The 23,375-nt window shown below is 42.0% G+C and overlaps 1 protein-coding gene and 1 pseudogene across 1 annotated transcript in view; one reads left to right on the top strand and one right to left on the bottom strand.

Annotated features, from left to right (window-relative positions):
- Nucleotides 1-23,375, bottom strand: part of Itpr1 (inositol 1,4,5-trisphosphate receptor type 1) — a 320,805-nt gene that overhangs the window by 168,853 nt on the left and 128,577 nt on the right. The window contains exons 7-16 of the mRNA XM_076940207.1: nucleotides 22,440-22,598; nucleotides 20,247-20,345; nucleotides 18,705-18,788; nucleotides 18,455-18,601; nucleotides 14,689-14,784; nucleotides 13,072-13,116; nucleotides 9,345-9,499; nucleotides 3,567-3,666; nucleotides 2,154-2,314; nucleotides 1,660-1,801 (exon numbers count right to left, since the gene is read on the bottom strand). Coding sequence (XP_076796322.1) covers nucleotides 1,660-1,801; nucleotides 2,154-2,314; nucleotides 3,567-3,666; nucleotides 9,345-9,499; nucleotides 13,072-13,116; nucleotides 14,689-14,784; nucleotides 18,455-18,601; nucleotides 18,705-18,788; nucleotides 20,247-20,345; nucleotides 22,440-22,598 — 1,188 coding nt within the window. The remainder of the gene's footprint in view (nucleotides 1-1,659; nucleotides 1,802-2,153; nucleotides 2,315-3,566; nucleotides 3,667-9,344; nucleotides 9,500-13,071; nucleotides 13,117-14,688; nucleotides 14,785-18,454; nucleotides 18,602-18,704; nucleotides 18,789-20,246; nucleotides 20,346-22,439; nucleotides 22,599-23,375) is intronic.
- On the top strand, nucleotides 15,972-16,347 carry LOC117714721 (small ribosomal subunit protein eS25 pseudogene; annotated as a pseudogene).

Here is a 23,375-nt window from a genome sequence, read left to right as displayed (position 1 = left end):
TCTTTGCTATCAACCAAATTAACTGGATCTCAGGAACACTGGGTAACAGTGTAGATCATGTCCAAAGTAAACATGTTCTCTCCATGGGAGAACACAAAGCATAGTGTCTAACTTAAGTTTTCTAAGGATTAAATCAGACAGCAGTTGTAAACATCAGAACAGTTCCATATGTAACTGACCAACACTTTTTTAACCCCTCAAGGGATGGCTATTGTGGAAATGAACTTGCACATTCTACTCTGGCTTTCACAACATCTGGGTGCAATTCATTCTTGGACTTCAAACCTTGTTGAAATATAAATTTCACCTATCATAACTCAACAGGAAGAAGGATTGGAACTCGTCTCGCTTTTCATTTTGGTTACCAGCAAGTTCTAAGGAATAACTAAGCAAATCCCCTGAAACTTTAGAGAAGAACAAGGCGTGCGCTCAGGGTGCATCCTCCACCTTGATTTGTCATGCTTCTCCTCTAATCTGTCCACTTACTGAAGTTAATACTGTCCATACTCAGAATCTTAAAGGCCTCTAAAAGCTTACAGTAAAACCTTGGTTCTTGATGCAGCAGTGTTGAGATGTGAGTCTTAGCCACTAGCAGATTCAAAGCTAAATGGGTTTCATAGGAAAGGCACAGTCACAGGAACAAGCTTTTCTCTGTTCCCTCCATACAGGGGTTAGCAGACCACGTGTCTCCCACCGTCATGCACCAGAGGCCAAGAGTGACAGGGCTAGTGACCATGGACTGAAACTCTGGCAACTGGGAGACAAAATAGATCTATTCTCTGTGAGATTATTTTTTTCCAGCTGTGTTGTCATAGTGATAGAGAGCTGACTCCTACAAATGTCATCTAGATACTTCCTGTAAACTCACACTCCTTGTTGTTGGAAATATCTAGAAGTGATCACTAAAGCTGTCCCTGAGAGCTAATATAGGCCTTCTGAGATTGTCAAATACTGCAAATTCCCTAAACATCTGAAGAAACCATAAGGAAATATGGCACATTATATTACTTTTGAAGACAGTAAAGGTGCCACCTGAACATTCCCTAGGGCACCTAACAGGTGAGCGCTCCCTTGGCTCATGTTCAGCAAGTATGATATCTGTCACCTGGACTGAGGCACTGTGCCATGAGCAGGCATGGAAAGCCTTACAGAGCTGAAAAGGCCGCAAGCTACATAATGCCACCTATAAGGCGGTCTGAACAAGGCAGAACACAGAGAAGAGGAGTGGGTGTAAGGCCTGGTCAAGAACAACGAATGAGAGGGTGAAACAGAAAATTTGGGGGCAGCAAAAATACTCTGTGAATTTTTCAGGCAATGATATTGTGATATATATATATGTCAAAACCAAACCATGTACACCTCCATAAAGTATGGATCTTGGTTAATAGTGATGAATCTATTTATGGTCCCTCCTGCAACAAATGCTCCATTCTGCTGCAGGATGTTGACCCTGGGGCAGAGGAACAGAGGAAATTCTCCCGCCACTTACATTTGCTATACACTTAAACCTATTCTAAGAACTCAGTACTTGAAAAAAAAAAAAAAAAAAACCCATACTGTAAGTCTTCAGGATGAGAATCATCCATGTCTCTTTGGATGAGGAGAGATCCCACAGGCTTCTCACAGAGCCCACCCCAAAGCACATCAAGGCTCACTGACCTGCTTGAGAATATTCTGTTCCCTCATCAGCTTCTGCCGCTCTCGGTTGGGCTTAGAGAAAACTACTTCAAGCACGTCTTGGCCAGAGTTAGTTCCGCCCGTGACAAAGTAAACCAAGTCTTCAAGCAGCTTCGTGACAGACCTTAAGAGACAGAGCTTGCTAAAGACAGGGTCCAAACTTCTATAGGCTAAAAGCCTTGCCTAGAAAAGTCCAGGCTTTAAGAACAAGGTAAACAGAAGAGAACTTTCCAGCAGCCTTGAAATCACAGCTGAGACTAATTGAGCTGCAGAATACAACTAAAACAAAACAGAACACATGTGAAAATAAAAGTGCCCATTTCTGGAAATCAGAAATTGAACCCGCCTGTGAAAACTTAGACCTGCCCCTCTCACCCAGAGCTCTTCAGAGTTCTGATGTTCTTGCTCCCCAAGGGCTTTTCCAAGTCTAGCCACCAGTGAGAACTGCTGTGTCAGCACACGCAGGGCACCCTCACCTTCTCTCATTCTGGGTGATGGTGCCCTTTTCCAACTTCCCAGCGATGGAGCCCAGCACCTTGCTGGCATCATTGGCAAAGTCCAGGTCCCGAACCTCAGCAGGAGAAACAGGAACTATGGCGAATGCTTCCTTGTCCTCCTTCAGGGGAGAGGTACCAATCTAAAAGGCAAGGGGGTTGTAGGATAATCTTGATTGGGAAAGTAAGATGTGAATCAAACACTTTGTTTACAGGATATTGGGCAATCCAAGGAACTTGAAGTTCTCTTGGCATTAATATCAAGTAGACACAGAACACTTCTGGAAGAATGTTCTACAAACAGAAAATTAGTTGGGGGAGGGGACTGGTGAGGTAGCAAAGCGGGGTATGTTTTTTTTTGTTTGTTTTTGTTTGTTTGTTTGTTTGTTTGTTTGTTTTTACATCTACATTGTGTATATTCCTTGTGCATGGTACTACTGTGTTATATAAAGCTATTTTCCTGGGAGGGTACACTGTATGGTGAGACATCTACATTGTGTATATTCCTTGAGCATGGTACTACTGTGTTATATAGAGCTATTTTCACTGTATGGTGAGATATCTGCATTGTGTATATTCCTTGAGCACAGTACTACTGTGTTACATAGAGTTATCTGTGAGAGTATACACTATACACTGAGAAAGGAAAAGAGCAGAAGGAAATAAATACGCTGGTGAATACAGGCAACAGGAACAACTGTAATGTTACAGCCTCCCTGGTCAAAGGGAGGATGTAAGGTTCTGATAATTAAGTAATGTTTCATTAATAGAGAAAATGTAAATATGGAAAATGGCAATTACTGACTTGACAGAACAGAGAGACTGTACCAGTCTTTCAATTTTTCTATGAACCTGAGAATACCCATAGAAGAAAATAAAATTCTAAAATGAAAACTCCTGGGTGCATTCATGCCATATAAGCTTAGTGACTGGTGGAGAAAAGGAGTGTCAATAAACGGGGATGGGAAAAACTCTTTTAGAGAAAATATATATATATATACACACACCATATACATATATATGTGTATATTGCTCACGTAGGCTGAAGGAAAAAATACTAACGATGTGGAGGGGGGAATCAACAAGATATCAACTATCTCAGACACAAGCAAACATTCTCATAGCCAAAGTCATGTTACACATGAAATATAGAGAACTGCTCAACGCTAGTAGAATAAAAGAAAAGGTCTGGTTATTGTCAAAGCTTGCTTCACCCAAATCCCTGGGAATAATTTTTCTTTTTAAATCACTTCAAGTTTGGTCATGACTATACTCTGATCAAAGCTAAAAGAAATACGGCAACAGGGCAATACTCTCAAGTTCCATTTCTCCCTCCCTGTTGTCCAGGAGCCCTTTTATCAGAGACTAAGGGAGACAGCCAGGTTCTGGACTTACTTTCAGCATCACAGGTTTTTCCTCTTCCTTGTCAATAGGGATGTTTGTGCTGTGAACCCAGGTATTTGTACACAGGTGTCTGAGACGGACGTAGGAGTTCCTAAAGGGAAGCAAGGAAAATGATCAGACACAGGGAAATTTGGGTTACTCTACAGCCATTGGTTAGAACACATCCTGTCCAAAGGCAATGGGCTACCAAAATAGTTCTCTACTATAGACACGGGGCAGAATGTACTTGGGAATCAGTGGTTCCTGTCACCAATATGCTTACAATAAAAAGAACTCATAATGACGCTAAGGTTTTTGAATATGTGATATTTCTGAACAATATCCTGTGAATAAATACTAGAAGTAGCCTGAGACAGAGGCACAAAACTGGGTATAAACTACTGTGTATTGTCATAATGGTTAATAACTAAAATTTTCAAAAGGATCAATAAAGAAAAGGGTAAAATCATAAAATTTCTGGAAGAAAAGATGAGTAAATATTTATTTTGTGGGCAGGGAGAGCTTTTTAAAGTATGTAATAAAGTACAACTTTAAATATTAAAACGAAGAGAGCAAATTTGATTACATGGTCAAAAATTTGAATCTTCTATAGAGGAAGTGTGTGTGTGTGTGTTTACACGTTCACACAAGACTATCATTGACCAAGCTAAAATAGAAACCTGAAAAAACAAAAAAATTACACACACATTTTAAAAGTTACTGATCCATACACACAATGAGTTCCTAGTCAATAAGAAACAAAAATATAATCCTGGGAAAGGACACAGCCAATGCTTCAATGATAAATATCAATTGTTGATAACATTCAACTTAGTATGTAATTAAGACAGAATGACTTGCTATTTTTATTCTATGACATTTCTAAGATCCCAAGGCTGAGAAGAGCTAGTCATTATAAGAGCTTAGGGAAATGAATGGCAGGCATCTTGCTTTAGTCACAGGATTGATCAAGGGCCTTGACATTCTAAACACAAGCTATACCACTGAGCTGCAGTCCAGCCCCTGTGCATTCCTGGCTAGAATGTAATTAGTCACAATTCTAGAAAGGAGTCTGCTAGCTGGAATAACATGATAAAGGAATACAAGTACACAAAGATATGTTTTCTTTTATTTACCAACTCCAACTTTAGATTTTTTTCTAGAAGAAACAGCAGCACAGGTGCAACATGTGTTACAAAGATGTTCACTCAAGTATTATAAGATTAAAAAACCTGTACCATGTAATGACTCATAAGACAGTCCGTTACAGGGTAAGAAATTCTGGTCTCTCATAATGATGACATATAATAATAACTTACTTAAAATCACTTCCACAATACAGAATTCCACTAAGATCATGCAAAATAGCTGATGGTTTCATGTATGAAAAATCACATTATATATGTGTCCAGAGACCTGTTGGAACCTCCATGAGCCAGAATCTTAAGTGCAGGCAATTCCCTCTGGATAGTTAAATTATATATAGTTGCTACTTGCTCTTTGTCGTTCTATATGACCTAAAAAAAATCATTTTATTATGGTTTGTTTATATGATGCAAGTGCATCGTGTTTAAAACAATTTTCAACTCGGCTTCACTTCTAAAGTAGCAGAAAACACTGGAAGGACTGTTGCCCTTCAAGAACCTGCTGTTGCATTAGTGAGAGGGTGAGAGCACACCACGCAAGCAGAACAACAGGAAGCTGGCACTAGAAAGCATGTGGTTCGGAGACAGTCGAGGAGGACTCAGAATCCTGAAAACACTGGCAGTGAAAACAGATGACTCTGGACTAGAACTTGACACTGGTGTGCTAGAGACAAAAGGGATAGTGGAAAACATTCAAAGTAAGAGTACCTTAGGACCCAGGCACACCACACCACATTCATGGGAAGACTAGGCTAAACCTGTGTCTTCAGTAGACCTTAGTTTTCTTTGCTCTCACGCTTCTTCACATTCTAAGCCAGAAGAGGGCCACCCTAGTATTATTTACTTTGATTAGCATGAATTGGACAATGTAGACAAAATATTAAACAGAGGCATTTGCAATTTTTTATTTGAGTTTTATTCATTTTCTGTATTTTCAGAAGGTAACCAAAGGTTGGAGCATAGTTTTCGTTGGATAATTATATTCCATAGAGTTCTATGAAAAATGTCATCAAAGATACAAAGTACATTCAATCAATTCTTCTAAAGCTGAAGAATTCCAAATACTTAGCTCAAAAGTCATGTTGTCTGGATAAGTGCACAAGTAGATGCTTTCCCAGTGCTCATTTAAAATATCTAACTATGTGTACTGCAATTTTATTATCTGGTTCAATATATAAAGGACTAGTCATCATCCCTCTTGGCTCTGAAGCACTCTATCTACTGACTATTAGAAAAATGCACTTCCTGGTACCATTTGACTGATGTCCATGTGTCTAACCTTAAACACTGCAATCTGCAATTTAACACAAATAGTCATATGGAGCCATGATGGCATCCTAATACTCCAGTGTTGCTAAATTTTGTTCTCACGTGTTCCATCAATGGTGCTCCTGCACTGCAGAGTGTTACTATGCGAAGAATGGAATGTGTTGCTCTTAAGGTTACTTAATTTTCACACGATCAATGAATAAGAGACGCTATTCTCTTCTGGCTCTGAGGATGGCAGCCAAGAGCAAGAAGGAAGAAAAGGATGTCATGGTAAAGATCCAGCAAGATCATACGCGAACACACCTGCAGACCACACCTGAGCTTTTATCCTCCAAGGCTGCATGCAAGTCCTTGCCTCACTGAGGGTTCGAACCAGTGTTAGGACACCTGCTCACAAAGAAAGGTGGCCAACAGGAAGTAGTAACGAATGTTGAAGCAGAACACACAGGCAGGGGCCTCCACCAGCAATACCACCTAGCCAGCTGAATAGAAAAGTAAACTTTCTTTCCTCAGGATTATGGGAGTTTCCAAGCCACTGGGGTCCCAGGCTGACTAGTTCCTCATTCTCTCTTTGCCAAGGAATGCAATAAAGATTCTCACAGGCAGTGTGATATTTTAAATCACATCTTTCAGTTCTTTAGTAGCCTAACAATCTTTCAGCACAGACTATAAAGGTTACTCCCTTGTTTCCTGACATACTAAGAAAAATCACTAATCTTCAGAATTGATAAAATGGAAAATCGTTGAAACTGCAACGTTTTTGAGTTTTTGAGACTGAGTGCTCAGCCTAAATGGACTATCTGTAATTAATTCTACTGCTACCAGGGCTCTGGGAACATACAGAGAGGAAGCACAAGAATGGTGAGAGCTGGGCAATGGCAAAGAGTGCTGGGAAATGCAGACTTCTGGCCATGACATGCTTGTTATGGTATCTATGGTTACCTGCACAAGATCAATTTTGAAGGTAATTACAATAACAGGTTACAGATCTAGGAGAAAGCTGTGTATACCTCTGGGGTTTTCCAGATGGACATCTGTAGCTTCCCTCGGATTTTCAAGGGGTTAACAAGCCAGCAGAGATTAACAACTAGGAATCTGGCTGAATAGCAAACAAAGGCCTCCTGCCTTGTAAGGTTCTGTTCTCTGTGGGTACTGCCTTACACTTCTCCCTTTGGGAAGGGACAGGAATAGCAAGTGAGCACAAGTCAAGGATCCTGAATTCTGACAGCAATCACACAGGGGTGATGCTTAGTTTCCCAGTCTCCCTCAGGCTGAGCAGGAAAATGGCAAGGCAGGCACAATGAAACACAACGGCATCCTCAGTGAGGGTCCCCACAAAAACCCAGTAAATGCCACCAGTGAGACATCAGCCGCCCGATGCAGAGTGGAAGGGTGAGTGAGATGGATTGATCACTGTGAGGCAACTCTGTCCCAGACATTTACCAAACGGGCTCTGCTACAGGACTTATGACACTGCTTAAATTCTCTGAGTCTCAATGTTTCTTTATAAAATGATATATTACTCCTAGCTCACAGGGCTTCAAACATGACAAAACTATAAATTATGTAAGATGAATCTACTAACTACTTAGCACTATGCTTCACATGTACTTGGAACTCAATGAATAATATTGGTGTTGACTTTGTTAAGAATAGATGTTGTGTTGGTACACACTTTTAATCCCAAAACTTAAAAGGCAGAGGCAGGAAGACCTATGTGAGTTCCAGGCCAGCTGGGGCTACAAACTGGGAACCTACCTCAAAATAAATAATAACCAAACAAATAAAAAATAAATAAATAAGTGGCTTTGGGAGCCATTGAGATGATTCAATACATAAAGCAATTATAGTAGCACAAGTATGTCACTTGGAGAAGGTTGGAAAGATGCCTTAGTAGTTAAGAACACTGGCTGGGTCTGGTTCCTGTCTGTAAAGTCTATGGGCAGCTGGCAAGCACATGGTGCAGTGACATACATGTAGGCAAAAAATCCATACACATCAAATTAAAATACATAACTCTAAAAATTTTTGAAAAGAGAAAGAATGGCATCTGAGTTTGAGCCCTACAGCCTAGAGAAACACTGTCCTCTGGTTACCATGCTTGCACGGGCACGAACATCCATTACACACATCATGCACATACCAAACTTGTTTAACACAATACCAAAACTTGTTTAAAGACTGGCTCTTCCATTTATAGCACAATTTAAAAATATATTTGTTTGTTTGTTTGTTTGTTTTTTGAGACAGGGTCTCTCTGTCTAGATTTGCCTGTCTTGGAACTCACTCTAGACTAGGCTGGCCTCAAACTCAACAAAGATCCACCTGTGTCTGCCTCTCAAATGCCAAAATTAAAAGCTTGTATCACCACTGCCGGGCTATGAAAATACATTCTTAGGCAACATAAGTAATAGTTGAATGAAATGCATGAAAAAGAACACTGGTTTAACTTTTTAAATAAGCTTACTATGCATACAGTGATTTTTTACTTTTTAAATTTTTCTCTTCAATTATTTATCCAGTTAACTAAGAGACAGCCTAGGTTTGGGGAAGGAGGAAAAAATGTGAAGTTACTGAACTGCTTATAGTATGGATTGTTAACCTAAACATAGCACTTTTAAATGGTATGTGTGTCTGTGTGTTTGTGTGTGTGTGTGTCTGTGTGTGTGTACACCTGCATGAATACAAATGTCAAAGGACAACCTTCGGTGTCAATTCTCATCTTCCATACCTTGAGACAGTCTCTTGTTTACCATTGATATACTAGGCTATCTGGCTCAGAAGCTTCCAGGCACTCTCCTGTCTCTATTTCCCATCTTGTCAGTAAAGCACTGCAATTACAGATGTAGGCTTTTACATCTTTTACATTCATCTTTTACATTCATTATACCCTAGGTTATAGGGACTCAAACTGAGGTCCTTTAGCTTGAATACCAAGCCTGTTATCCTGTGTTTCTCTCCAGCCCAAACACAGTGCATTTTAAATAATAATTTAAAATTATGTATATGTGTACTTGCATGTGTTTGTGTTTCTTGTACATGCAGTACCCACAGAAGCCAGAAGGGAATATCAGACCCCATAGAACTAGAGTACAGAGAGTTGAGAGCCACCATATGTATGCTGGGAACCAAAACTGGATCCTCTGCCCTCTTAACCCCTGAGCCATGTCTCTGGCCTCATAAATATAGTACCTTTTACCCAACTATCAGCAACTTACCACTGATGACCCATATAAATCTCGGTGTCATGTTAGAGCCAGTCCAAAAGCTTCACTACCTCTGTCATAAGTGCTTCAAGAAAAGTTCATGTTGCTTTGCATTCAGGCCATTGAGACCAGCCCTGATTCTCTTGGAAGAAGGAATTTTAAAATCATACCTTGGGACAAGGCTGTCACCTCCACGCAGAGTTGTGGGGTCTAGCTCAAAGATGGAGGAGATGTCGTTGCCTTCAGGCACAGAAACCAGAGAGTATACCATTTTTTCTTGGGCATTTCTCAACCTACTCCGAGATGCATCCTGATCAGGGTCCACCTGTGGGCAAAGGTGTGGAGTGAGGAGCTCTGTAGGTAACCGCCTCCCTTACCATCACCAGTCCAGTCCACGGGAAGAAAAGAGAAGAAACAGTGAGTGTCAGCGGCGGGCAGGAGAAGGACCACAGTTTCAGAGTAGCCCTGCACAGTGACCACGGCCACCTGATCCGAGGCTACTCATTCTCTACTGTCATACAAAATCTTCAAGCACTGTGACGTGACAACAGTAAATGACTATGCGAAAAGAGCTACCGAAGACCCTCACTCCACATAGCTACATCCACACGCAACCGTGGGGAAGCAGAGATGTGCTGGAGGAAACGTGGCCTGTCAGACTTCTTATCTGTGGTGGTGCAAAAATACAGTAATGGTTGTCTACCAAAAATATGACACAGGTGCTTCCTAGAAGAAGAAATAGGCCTCAATCCAAGTGTCCCTTACTGGTAATTCCAGTATATAGTTTGTCAAGTCACTCTAGCTTTAAAAGAACACACTGGGCACTGATTAAGAAGTCTGCTGCTGCTGCTGCTGCTGCTGCTGCTGCTGAAGCAAAGGGTCATTCATGCTACAGTGGGATTTGGTTGAAATGAAGGAAAAGCCTTCACAGTAAGACCTGATTAACAATGAAAGTGTCCTGCGTCTCCAAAGCAAAGGCCACATGCCAGCAATGTTAGCAAGTGGCTTTAGCCTGAATGACTGATCAGATGGACTCTACAATGTCTCTCAGTGACCATACGCAATTCTTTTCAATGACTAACATTCCTAGTGCAACTGTGTGTCCTACACCTGCTGAGAAAATACTATTTCCTCATCCTTGGCTTGCTCTTCTCTGGATGAAACATCACCTCCTGACCAAATACATAGATAAAAATACTGTAATCGAGAGCAGAAAGTCACATCAAAGGCAAAGGGAAAGAAGTAAGAAAACAGCTATGCAAAGCTGAGATCTAACCTCTGTTTCCAATAAATAATAAATATATATATATATATATATATATATATATATATATATATATATAGCCTTGCATAGATCTGTAGTCTCAGCTAGCAGGTGTACTGGGGAGGCTGGGGGATCATGGAGGTACTCGAGCCCAAGGGTTCAAGACCTACCTGAGCAACATAGGAAGACTCTGTATCAAAAATCAAACCACAATTAAGAAATTCTCTTAGAACCTAAAAATCTGAGGCATTTTACTTACTCTACATTAAAATAACATCTGGAACAAGAACATTCTGTGTCTTGATTCAGGAAAGAAACCATGGACATCTGTTCTCTTTGAACTCGTGTCACCTGTGACATGTCCTACACACCACTCTCAACACATGGTCTGAACCAACTATAACCAAGGGCTTGGTTACAGGCAGCGACAGTCCAGAGATGGCAGCAGATCCAGAGGAAAACTGCCTTCAGTATGCTTTCTTTAACATGCAGGGAACCCAGAAGCAGGGTCCTTGGTGTGCATATGCCATCTAGTGGGAAGAAAGGCACATGTGCAAAGAGCAGCAGAAAATAATCCTTGGGTTGGCTTTTTGCTCTTGGGCCAGGCAAGTGACCACTAATTTCAGAAGGAGCACCACACAGCTAGTTAGGTCTACCTCTTCATTGATGCCAACCTCCAGGAAAACCATAAGCAGATGAGAAGAGGATGCTTTTCACCCAGGTTTATGACTCTAGACTTTACTTTCTCATTTCCCAAGCTAAATAGCCAAAGAAGGGAAGCAGGGCCCTCTCAAGGCTAATACCTGCCAATGAAGACCAATGATGTGCTTTTCAAGTCTCTTGGATACAAGAAAGACACACTCTACACACTCATTCTCTATGTGCGTCCTAGGTCCAGAAATCTTGGGATCACCAGAGCAATGCTGTCTCGATCCACACCCAGCCTGTTGGTATATCACTAACATAAGGAAGTGTGAGACTCAGAAAGACCACTGAACCCAAAAGAACCTGAGATACATCATGTTAGACCTCACCCAGGCATTTCCTAACTCTTGTGAAGTCAAGATGACCTAGTGGATGTGAGCACACTAAAGTCCCTACTGATCTTATGCAACGTGAAAATGTTGCTGGTACAAAGAAGGAATCTGAGGCTCAGGGACGGAAAGTTACTTGTTCAAGATCGTACAAGTTGTTGGTGGTTAAGTCTGGTATTTAAATAAAGGTCTGCCTTTCTTCTTCCTCCTTGGGCTTGCAAGCACCACACTTTATCTTACACTGTGAATGTTGTTTTCCTTCATATACAGAATCTAATAAAACAGTGCTATCTCCCATAGTACCCATGGTTCACTTAGACATCATCTCCCCTTCTAATAAGCGATGCTTTATATTCATGCCAAAGGTCAGACTTCCTCTGTGATAGCTCGGCTGGCAGCGCTGAGGCCATACATGGTAATTTCTTCTCTCAAATAAAGACTGTCCAAGAATAAGAAATGTCAAACAAGAAAATAAAGCCAAGCCAAGGGTTCAGACTAGCAGCAAGCTGGATTAGGTCTGATTCCTAAGATGGATTAGCTGTGGAGGACAAGCTTTCCACTTGTCTGCAGAAGTAAAGGTGACAGACAGGCAATGGGAAGATGGAGATGAGTCCCAGGCACCCTGTGGGACAGAGAGGAGGAGATGTCCCTATAAAATCCTAGAAATCTATGTAGTCACAGCCAGAAGTCCTCAGCTACAATGGCTCAGTTTCTTTCATTGGCAACCCTCTACCCAAACGTAACTAGAAAGTTAACCATTAACTCAAGATTCATAGCACCTTCCTTTGGACTTATCTCTGCCTTACTTCCCCTCCATGATGTGCTATTTCAAAATTATTAGAAAAACAAGTACCCTTGAGTCTAACTACCATACCAACCACCGAGAACAGCACATTTACTAACTTGTCAAACAGACAGCAATGGTCTGGCATTTTGTTTGGTTTGAATTCAGCATGACCACGCACTCTGCAAATAGAACCATTTTGTGGATATCCTATGTCCGTCAAACATATCCAATGCTTTCTTCAGCCCCTACCTGGGGTATGAACAAATCAATATTACTTGGTCATGATTTCTCCAAAGCTAAATCCATTTGCACTAAAATTCCAAATCACATCAGGACCCAACGTTATTTTGACTTTGGAAAAAGCAAAGTTAGAGGGACCTGATTGTCCCATTGGAGGACATGTATTCCAGGTCTCATGTGTTATCTCAGCAGTTGAAAAGATACTATGCACTATCACTTCAAAATCTGGATGAGTACAGATCAAGGTCAACAGCAGAAGAAACAACTGTTTGTAAGAGGCCACCTTTCATAAGGAACACCACCATCTCCCACCCAGAAATATTCCAAGAGATATATGCACTTCTCCAACTTAGAAGTGTACACTCTTGACCGAACATACAGGAAAGCCATCACGACCACAGGAGGATATGACATTCTTTAAGAGAAGCACAGAACAAGACCTTGGTGAAGGTAACCTAAATCTTCCCCTTCCCCAACACTCAAAGGCCACTTGACATTTCTTAAATGCAGCTCCAGATTACTTGGCCTTATCCCTACCGGACAAAGACAAGAAGGCTCTTGCCTATACTTACTGAGGGCTGATACTCCAGGCATTCTTCCTCAAAGTCAGGGTCTACCTGATGAAAAAGAATCATTAGGAAATTAAAACAGCCATTTCTTTCTCAAGGATCAGGACCCATCTGCAGGAGATGTCAACACCCACAGCCATCCTTGAACAGCTAAGAACGTGTCCCTTCCCCTATTCACAGAACCAGCATGCCACAACAACAACACAAGTCACAGTTACAGTGCACACAGAACAATCCACCAATCACTAGTTGACAGTTCAGCTCTGAGGGGAAACAAGGAAAACACAACAAATTCACTAGGAAAGCAACAGTAAAAAGCCTAAGATAGAGATAATGTCCACACACAGTCATTGATAGCCCTGCTTAGGTCTCCAGAAAGAGCTCCATTTACCTTAAAACAGGAAAGACAACCACCTTAATCTTCAATCTCAGAATCAAAGGTTTTTCAAAGCTGCCTAGATGAGTCTCTTCCTCCCTAAGATCCCATTTTAAATGTCAATTTTGGACTTCTTTATGTTTGGTTCTTCAGTATTTCAAAATAATCAGTTCATCCGAGTATCAAGACACTCCAGGTAGTTTGTACATTTAGAATCCAAATTCCTAGGGTCCATGGCAGAAGCAGGACTGATCCTGACACAAATCCTTAGAAATCTTGAGCCAGTGGAGCCAGACAACAGAGGGGGTCTTTTGATGTACTACTAGAATGTGAATATGATTGGATGTACATCTTCCCTCAGATCAGAGTAAAACTCAACATCAGTTACACAGCAGGATGTCCCTTAATTCAATACAAAAATTAAAATGGAAATTCCTTCCATCTTTCAACACCAAGTCTTTCCTTTCCTCAAGAACCTTTCATAAGCTAAATACAGTAGATAAAAGGCTGAGGAAGGAGGATGGAAAATTGAAAGCCAGCCTGGGCTGCAGTGTGAGGCCCTAACTCAAAAAGTTAACTTGAGGGCCCAAGTAAGAGTGTGTGGGGGGGTGGGGGTGGGGGGTGGTAGTGGTGGTGGTGGTGGCACATGCCTTTAATCCCAGCACTTGGGGGTGGGGATGGTGGTAAGTGAATCTCTGTGAGTTCCAGGTCAGTGGGAGCTATATAATAAGACCTTGTCTCAAAATAATTTGTTAATTGGATTCATGATATTCTTATAAGATTGATGACACCCATGTCTCCCCCATAAAGCCCTGAGAAATCAGATTTCTCTATGGAATGCTCTAGTTCTCCATGCACTTCAATGCTTCTGATTTTATTGGCCACGTGTCCAATGCAGGCAGTATCAGGCACCTGTGGTAGGCGTGCGGTTGTCGGATGACTATAAGCAAAGAGGCATTCAACAGAAAGCAGGGAACTGCCCTACAAACCCACAGCAGCATTATGTTCTAACTTTCTCCTCCCTCCATCTTGGTCAGGAGCCCTGGCAAGTCTCACAGTATGTCAGTCATTTGTAACTTTCCTTTTCCAGAGAAATGAGAGAGAAGAACATAGAAAGGTAGAAGGAGAAGCCCGGGGGCTGAGTGCACCCTTGAGCTTCCAGGTGCCCAGCTGCTACAGGGGAGTGAAGAACAATAATCAGAGTGAACTCACAGTCTGAGAGAAAGTCATGTGCAGCTACTTACCTCTGCTGCCAAGTAATGCCCTGTAGCCAGGTGCTTGAACCGGAAGAGGCTATTCCAGTACCCAGCTCCACCCCGACATGGGTCATGCTGGACTACCTGCAAGAGTGAAGACGGTTAATAGGTGTGGAGGAGCTGTCAGCCCACAATGAAATGCCACCAAACTGGAGACATTGACAAGTCACAGTTTACTAGTGGTATTACTAGGGCATCAGCACCCTTCTACAAAGCTGTATCAAACTTCAAGACGGAACATCTCAATTTAGAGATACAGAATTATGAACTGATGTTTCTCTATAGAAGGGACTGTTTCCTACTTAACATAAAATGTCTGGAATAAGAACTGAAACATTATTTAAATCTCAGCCTTTATACTAATGAAGATAAAGCTCGTTTGCTAGTTGTGTATATGGACGTGCATGTGTGCACATACCCATGCATGCATTCATCTTGTGCTTGCACATGTAAAAGCCAGAGGCTGACTTCAGGTATCTTGCTCCACTGCGCTCTCTGAACCTGGAGAGTTCCATTTTGACTAGACTGGCTGGCCAGCAAGCATCTGAGAATCTGCCTGTCTCTGCCACTGCACCTAGCCCTTATGTGGAAGCGGAGATGAGAACCCAGGTCCTCATGCTCGCATGGCAAGTGCTAAGCCACTTCCGTTACCTAGAGCAAAAAGATTCTGAAATTCAGCCACAAAATGCAAAAGTTGATAAAATAAAATTTCAGAGATCTTTTCCACACATGTACTTGTGTGCTGCAACACATTTGCAGACCTGTGCTCTCAAATGTAACAGCAAGGAGTGTCTGGGGCAATTTACCATGAAGCTTCACCTTACAGCCATGATAGTACAATTGACATACATAACTGGTGTGCTGAAGCATACAGATGACAGCACCACAGTGAAGGAGAAAATTGGGAAGGATGTATGAAGCACATGCATTTGATATTCAGGAAGTGATGCATCTCTGTGGTCTCTCAGAATAGGTGTAGCAGCCCAGCAAGAATATATCTAAGTACAAGGACTATGGGGTAAAAAAGTCAGAGTTTGGGGGGGGGGAAGAGCTATAAGATATAATGCTACATATGGAGAAAGTTATGGAAATTTGTATACATTTTGGACTTAATATCAAAACACCAATACCTAAAGACCCCATAAGATCACTCAAAATGATTAAGATTGGTGGAGGAGGCAGAGGTTTCTGGGATTGTTGGCCCACCAGGCTTCCTGTTTCCCTGGCATCTTAGCGAGGGTGCAGTGGTCCACACCCCTCTGAGTTTTGCCATGCCAACCAAAGATGACAAGAAGAAGAAAGATGTCAGAAAGTCAGCCAAAAAAGACAAAGACTCAGCAAATAAATCTGGTGGCAAGGCCAAAAAAGAAGTGGTCCAAAGGCAAAGTTCGGGACAAGCTGAACAATCTCATCCTGTTTGACAAAGCTACATGCTGCAAACTCTGTAAGGAAGTTCCCAACTATAAGCTTATTACTCCAGCTGTGGTCTCTGAGAGACTGAAGATTCGAGGTTCCTTGGCCAGGGCAGCCCTTCAGGAGCTGCTTAGTAAAAGACTTATCAAGCTAGTTTCAAAGCACAGAGCCCAAGTTATTTACACCAGAAACACAAAGGGTGGAGACGCCCCCACTGCTGGTGAAGATGCATGAAAAGGTTCAATCAGCTGTACATTTGGGAAAATAAAATTTTATTAAATCAAAAAAAAAAAAAAAAAAAAAAGATTGGCACAGGAATATATATAGTTCAGTGGCAGAACACTTGCCTATGCACACACAAAGTCCATGCTTTGTTCACATACATGCACATACATGTACACATGAATGTGCCTCATATAAACACGCACTGAAATTTTAATACTCCCAGAGTTCCCATAGGTTCTGACTGACAAACCTTGGCAGAGAGATCTTGTGGACCATGTTGGGCATTTACCATTAACCACGGAGGCTCACAAGATAAACTGTTCTCCCTCAACCTAGTAATGCATGAAAATGAAACCCCACAGGACCAAAGTGATTCACAGGAATGTAACTCCAACAGAACAAAACTGCTTTCTCCTAAAAAGAACAAAAAATCCTATATACTCAACAAAGTTACAGTTAGGTGTCCTTCAAAGAATTATGAACTCCTGCCTGTACTGTCAAGCAATAAGGAGGTGACCCACTAACTCAGTCAGATGACATTAAATGTTCCAACTCCTGTCAGGGTGCGTTGGTCAAAGCTGAGAGCACACCTGAGAAATAATGACCCACATCATTAGTGATACATACCCACACAAGTCAAGAAACCTAAAGAACTCTGGCAGGATAAGCACACACATGCACAAGGAACGCCAGAGTCAAATTTATGAGACACTGCAAACAGGGAAACAAAGGTTTTAAAACTATTCTTCAGGACAGAATCACTGCCTTCTCTAAGAGCATGTTGACTGTGAACTCTGTTACTCAAAACACCTTTGAAGACTTTTCCCTGACTAAGAGGGACATTCCCAATGTCCTGCAGCCTTGGCAGGTGTAATTTGAGGCACTGGTCTCCAGTGTGGTCATTTTCCTGTGTGCATCCTGTGTCGCTCCAAAAGCCAGGTTACTCAGTGTTGTGCCAAGGCTGTTTCCAGTTCCGAACCTTTCCCTTACGTGATAAAAACTACCCTACTTCTCTCCCTTCCAAAATGCAGATCATCTAGGAAACACAAGTCAGATGCTAATTCAATCTTTCAGGTCCTTTCTTTGACAGTTTAGTACTTGTATCTAGTACCCTCTGTTTACCACCTCCAGCCTGCTCTCAAATCTCCGGTTGTTCACGATCAACCCCCGCCCTTCCCCTCTGCCTCCCCCTTTCCCACATCATGACTTTTGCTTTTGGTTTGTGACCAGTGGATTGGGATCACTCATTGTCATTTAGGAAACCTTGATCCTCACCACATCAATTCATTCTTTCTTGCTAAAACCTCCAGAGCTTGCAGAATACCTCTCCTGTCACCCCAAACCTCCTCCAGAACACAAGGAATAACCCTCCTGGCACCCAGGCCCTTCTGCTGAGTATACCTTCTATGCAGATGCTTGCTGCTTTTCTTTTTTATTTACTTTTTTTGAGAATTTCATGCATGAGAATTGAAATTACGTAATTTCCCTCCTCCTTCTAACTCCTCCCTTGCCCCTACGCTTCTCAAATCCATGGCCTCTTCTATTTTCAGTTCATTATGGTTATCATCGTTATTATTAACCTGCTGAGTTAATTCAGTGTGGCTCATAGGTATACATGCTTAGGACTGACCACTTAGGATTGGATAACCTATCAGCAGCCACTAATTGCCTGGAGTTCTTCACCAAGGGGTGGGGTCACGTGAAATCCCCACCCTATCCACAAAGGCATGTCAGCAGGTGGTGGTGTTTCTTCAGGTCTTGTTTAGGTACTATATTGTGGAGATTTCATGAGTCCAGCCTACCTGTCATATACAGGGAATATACATATATAACAAGCAAGAGAAAGGAAGGAGAAGAAAAAACAGAAGAGGAAGAAAAAGCCATTTCTGGTGACTTGGGGAAAGAATGTATAGCTGTTATCTTTCTCTATAAGACCATGCAATATCCATCTGGTACATCACGGTGTGCTTGCTTCCCTGGGCCATGTCTTCTTATTCTTATGAATTGGTATGATTTAGAAACACAGCTGCAGAGGTTTGAACCTGAACTCCATCACCCACCCACAAACACACACATCCCCAGTCGCTCCCCTCACCTCTCCTGGCTCACCCCTTACCTCCACTTCCCACAGGGCTTTGGAACTGGTGGCTGATGTGGCTGACTGTCTGCCGGTTGTCCTCAGGAAGACATGCTGCTTCTTCCTGTGCTCATCGCACGTGAGAAACTTCTCCTGTTCGGCATGGAAGAGCCTCACCACATCACCCTGTACGTCAACACAAGATGGAAGGAAGGGGGGAAATGGGTTTGGAAACAGAGACGACCTGCTACTCTGTGAAGAACACCATGCCAGGAAGAGTCCCACTTACTCCTTTGAGAATGTCATCTTTGTTGTCACTCCATTTCATGAAAAGCACTATTTTCCAGCTTGTATTGCAGTTGACAGAGTTGACCTAAAAAACAAATCAAAGTTAACTTTTCACATAGCTCCTAGAATAACTGTGTCCTACAGCCCCAAAGCTCCTCACTACAGCCAGGAAGGCCAGCTGGGCTTCAGTACAAACATCTTGTTATATATAGTTCAGAGAGCTACAATGTCCCCTGCGTGTTCGTGTGTCTGAATGTAGGGTCCCCAGCTGGTGGAGCTGTTTTGGCAGACTCTGGAAACTTTAAGAGGAGGGACCTAGCTGCAGGAAGTTGGTCTCTAGAACAGAAGGCCTTGAGGTGTGTAACCTGGCCTGCCTTACTGTCCTCTCTCTCTGCTTCCTGTTCTATGGAGGTGTGTATAGCCTAACTGTTCCACTCCTATCCACCTGTTTCCCCAGCATGTATTGTAACCACAATAAACCTTTAATTGCTTTTTTTTTTTTTCAGGGACTTTGTCATGGCGATGAGAAAAGTACCTAACACATCCTGAAGAAAGAACCGGAAAAGGCACGTGGGGAGGAAGAAATGCTGGCTAACAAATGGTTCGTTTGTACCTGTCAGTACACATGCTCCAAGTCTGACCTGAAGCTTCAAGCCCTGGTTTCTTCCTGTCCCTTTTGGAACCCTTTTGGTTTCTTTCCTCTGAGTCTCTGGTTCTCTAGCCGCAAATGTAAAGTCCAAATGAAATAAAGTACTTTGTAAAGTGGAATGAGATACTGATGCAAGAATTAGTCCAGTGCACACATTTGAAAACAACAGTGGTCATCGCTAACAGCAAGAGGCCTTATTAGTACAATTACTATTTCCAGGAGTCACCTCACGTTCTCCTCAAGAGCACCCTACAAAACTAGACCCTCCTTTCTGACTAGGAATTGATGCACAGAGATATTAAGTCAGTCATTTGCATTTCCAGAGCTCAGGGACCGCAGTTTGAGATACGAATTCACATCTTTCACAATCCACAGCTCACTCCTCTCCATGAGACAGACATCATAGCATAAGAGATTTAGAATCCTGTGTCTGTAACTGCCTAGTGAGACAGAGAAAGATTGGCAGATGTACAGCTGAAAATAAGATACTCTAGCAAGGCTACAAATAACCTGTAATGTAACCTTCTGAGAATTACAATAAGACACTTTCCTTAGGGAGTCAAATTGAAAAAAAAAAAAAAAAAGTGTTCCTCCAGCTAGGAAAAACAAAATGGTGAAAGTAGTACTTTCAGGCTTAATCAATTAGAGAATGATTCTTCAGTGATGCAAAGTTTATCAAGCTCACTACCCATGTACAGACCTACAAAACCTCATGCCAGCCACTTGTGGGCCTTGGGCTCCTCTCCTGAAACACTGGCAGCATCCTGAATTACTGTTAAAGTCACACACACACACACACACACACACACACACACACTCTTCCCCACAAGGCCTGCTTCTGTGGTGCAACCATCACCCATATCCTGGGTATTCAACTTTTTTGAATGTCCTTACCTCATTGCAGCCTGGGTTATCCACCAGTTGATGACTGCTGGCATGTAGAGGCTGGCCAGCATTGACAGGGTTCAAAACTACCTTGTCACCTATGACCACCTGGAAAGGAAGGAGCAACACAGCTTTTTAGGAGGCAGACTGGGACCTATACAGATACAGTTCCATAGTTCTGGGAGGGCGATCGGAGCACGTGTAACCTTTTACAGCTTAACCTGGGCAGGCATGGTTTGTGTTCTGAAAGAAGGCTGAGGTTGGATTTCAGTGCACAACTGTTGCTGGTTATATTTTGATACTTTATGAGTTGATCCAGAACACTAAGAAAAAGATTTTTTTTTTACTCAGTTGAGATACTTGTATAAATAAGCTCAACTCAATTTGGGGGAAAGCAAGATACTATTTGAGTTGTCTTTGTGTTTGAAAGAATGAAGAATATATACTGTGTGTGTGTGTGTGTGTGTGTGTGTGTGTGTGTGTGTATCAATAGACAGCTTTTACATTTTAAGGTTTATTTTTATATTGCGAGTACGTGTGAGTGCTCACTTTCTCTGTATGTATACTATGTGTATCTGAAGTTCCTGTGGAGGCCAGAAGAGGGCTTCAGATTCCCTGCAACTGAAATTATAGGCAATTCCAGACTGCTGAACCATCTCTCCAGCCCCCCAGCAACAGACAGCTGAATATAATAGTGTATAACTAAACAAATGTGTCTGTCCAGAAACCCATACCTACCCTTATGTGTAACACAGACTGATACTTTATATTCTACTCCATGATTTAAATTGACACCCTTAAACCACTGAAGTGTGAATTAGTCAATTACTACAGATGAGAAAAACTATATTTTTTAAAAGATAATTATTCATAGTATACTCTCAACTAAGTCATAGATTACAGATTAAATGACAGAAAACGTAAGATTTACTGAAAACAAAACTTGGACCAGGTACATTGGTATTGGTGTGTGTGTGTGTGTGTGTGTGTGTGTGTTGCATAATGTATATGTATGTTATATATTGTATGTTTGTGGATGTGCATGTGGAGGCTAGAGAAGGATGTAGAACAACCTGTATCATTCTCTACCTTATGTCCCTGAGACAAGTTCTCTCAGCATACTTAAGGTCTCCTACTCAGTAAGACTGGCTGGCTAGTGGTTTCCAGGATTATTTGCCTATTCTGTTCTCCCAATGCTTGGGTTAAAGTCATACACAGGCAAGCCTGGCTTTTATGTGGACACTGGGGATTTGAACTCAGGTCCTCAGGCTTGCACAGCAAGCTATCTCCTCAGCCCTGCATTTGCTTTAAATGGTGGAAATAGAAGGAAAGGAAACAAAAGAAATGTTTGTCTTCCTATGAGGTAAAACCTGTGTATTTTGAGAATGATACATTTTGGAGAAATATATGACTAAATTTTCTATAACCTGGCATTACTAAAATAAATAAATAAATACATAAATAAATAAATCAGTCAGTCAATACCTAGTTTTAAGTAAAGTGTAAGTATTTCCAGAACAGTTCATGCTGCTTAAGGTGCCAATTTCCTTTTAGCTGTTTTTTTAAGCATCTATTTTAGAACCTTAACAAGGTCAAGTACATAGCTGATAGCATTTAAACATATATTCACCATTAAGTATGTGCCCACGTAATGACTGACTAATTTAACTTACAAATATCAGAAGTGTTCTCAGTTGCCTTGATAAAGGGATTCCTGTGGCTCTGTATTGTCTAAAGTCCCAGGCCAGGGGTTTTGTGCAGTTGCAGGAGGGGATGGAGACACTGCCTGCCACTGACACAGGAAGCACAGGGTGAACACAATCTCATTCCCTACTAAGGCTGTTTCTTTTCCACTTTCCATCCATCAGTATTTCCAAAATAGCTGAACATTCCTGTTGCACTCATGGAAATGGAATGGCCAGGGATCTTTAACCAAGATATTAATTCGGGATGGATGTTTTTGTGGTAAAATTACTGAGGTAATAGGATTTTTTTTCAGAGGCCCGGTAGGAAAAACATAGCGACTGTATTTAGGTCACACTTCACTCCTCATTTCCTTGTTTCCCAAACACTAGTTTCCATGGCGATCTGATCTCTTCATATGCCTGTGGCTTCAATTCTAAACCTTTCCTAGTCGAGTCTCAAGCACAGTGGCAGCTGGAAGCGTGGCATGGAGTGCTTTCCAGGGGAAGCCTCACTTACGCTGTCTCCGATGGAGCGTAGCTTATAGAATGGCTGAATGTAAAACCAGGAGCCTTCATTTCCAGCCTCGTCCAAAGTCACCCTCATGGCGTTCTTCTCTAGCAGGGCTGGAAGCCTCTTATTCACAGTTAGGTATTTATTGCTTTTCAAATGCAGGAGCTAAAAATCCACCAAGAGAATGAGATAAGAGTGGGCCTGCTCAGCAACTAAATGTTCTAACAGACATTCCTCCCACCATGAGCTGCTGAGACCCAGGAGAAACACAAAGTGCCCAATGCTGGAAACAAAAAGAAAGGGACAGTGAACCGAGGCAGAGAAGAGGGCTGGGGAGAAGGAAAAATTGTTTGCCTTTTTTTTCCACCAACATGGACTTGGGCAAGAGAGACACTGCAGAAGCCCATTGTTCCATCATCTTAAGGCTGCTAGAGAGGTATGGTGGCACCCTGTGGATAGGGGCTAAGGGACTGTCATCAAACTGATGAGGCACTGATACCAGTGGGGAATGAAGGAAGGCAGTCACTATGCACAAGTCTGACTTAAAAGGCAGCTCCATCAGAGGACTGTCATTCTCTGTGAAGGACACCCTGTGAATCTGCCTTCACTGACTGCTTCATTCTTCACCCTAAAATGCTGATTACATAAAGCATGAAGGAGGGAAGACGTTTGTCTAACAATCTGGGACCAGTAAGCATTATTAAGGTCTCCCATGTTCATGTGGAAAAGAAAAACACGAACTCAAGATTTCTCAGTCCCTAGAGGATAAGGCCAGCATGTGACTCCATTGCTGTTGTCACATCTCCTGCTCACATGATGACACAAGAACACCCTTATGAGGCCCACGAATCTACTGATAGAACTGCTGAGAATGAAGGAATAACCTGTATAGTTTGTGAATTCTGGATGGCCCATGGCCAAGATAAACAGAAGACAATTATG

This window comes from Arvicanthis niloticus, chromosome 9 (genome assembly GCF_011762505.2).
Source record: "Arvicanthis niloticus isolate mArvNil1 chromosome 9, mArvNil1.pat.X, whole genome shotgun sequence".
Classification (NCBI taxonomy): domain Eukaryota; kingdom Metazoa; phylum Chordata; class Mammalia; order Rodentia; family Muridae; genus Arvicanthis; species Arvicanthis niloticus.
Note: the sequence above shows the minus strand (reverse complement) of the source record. Positions and strands in the feature narration are given on the sequence as shown.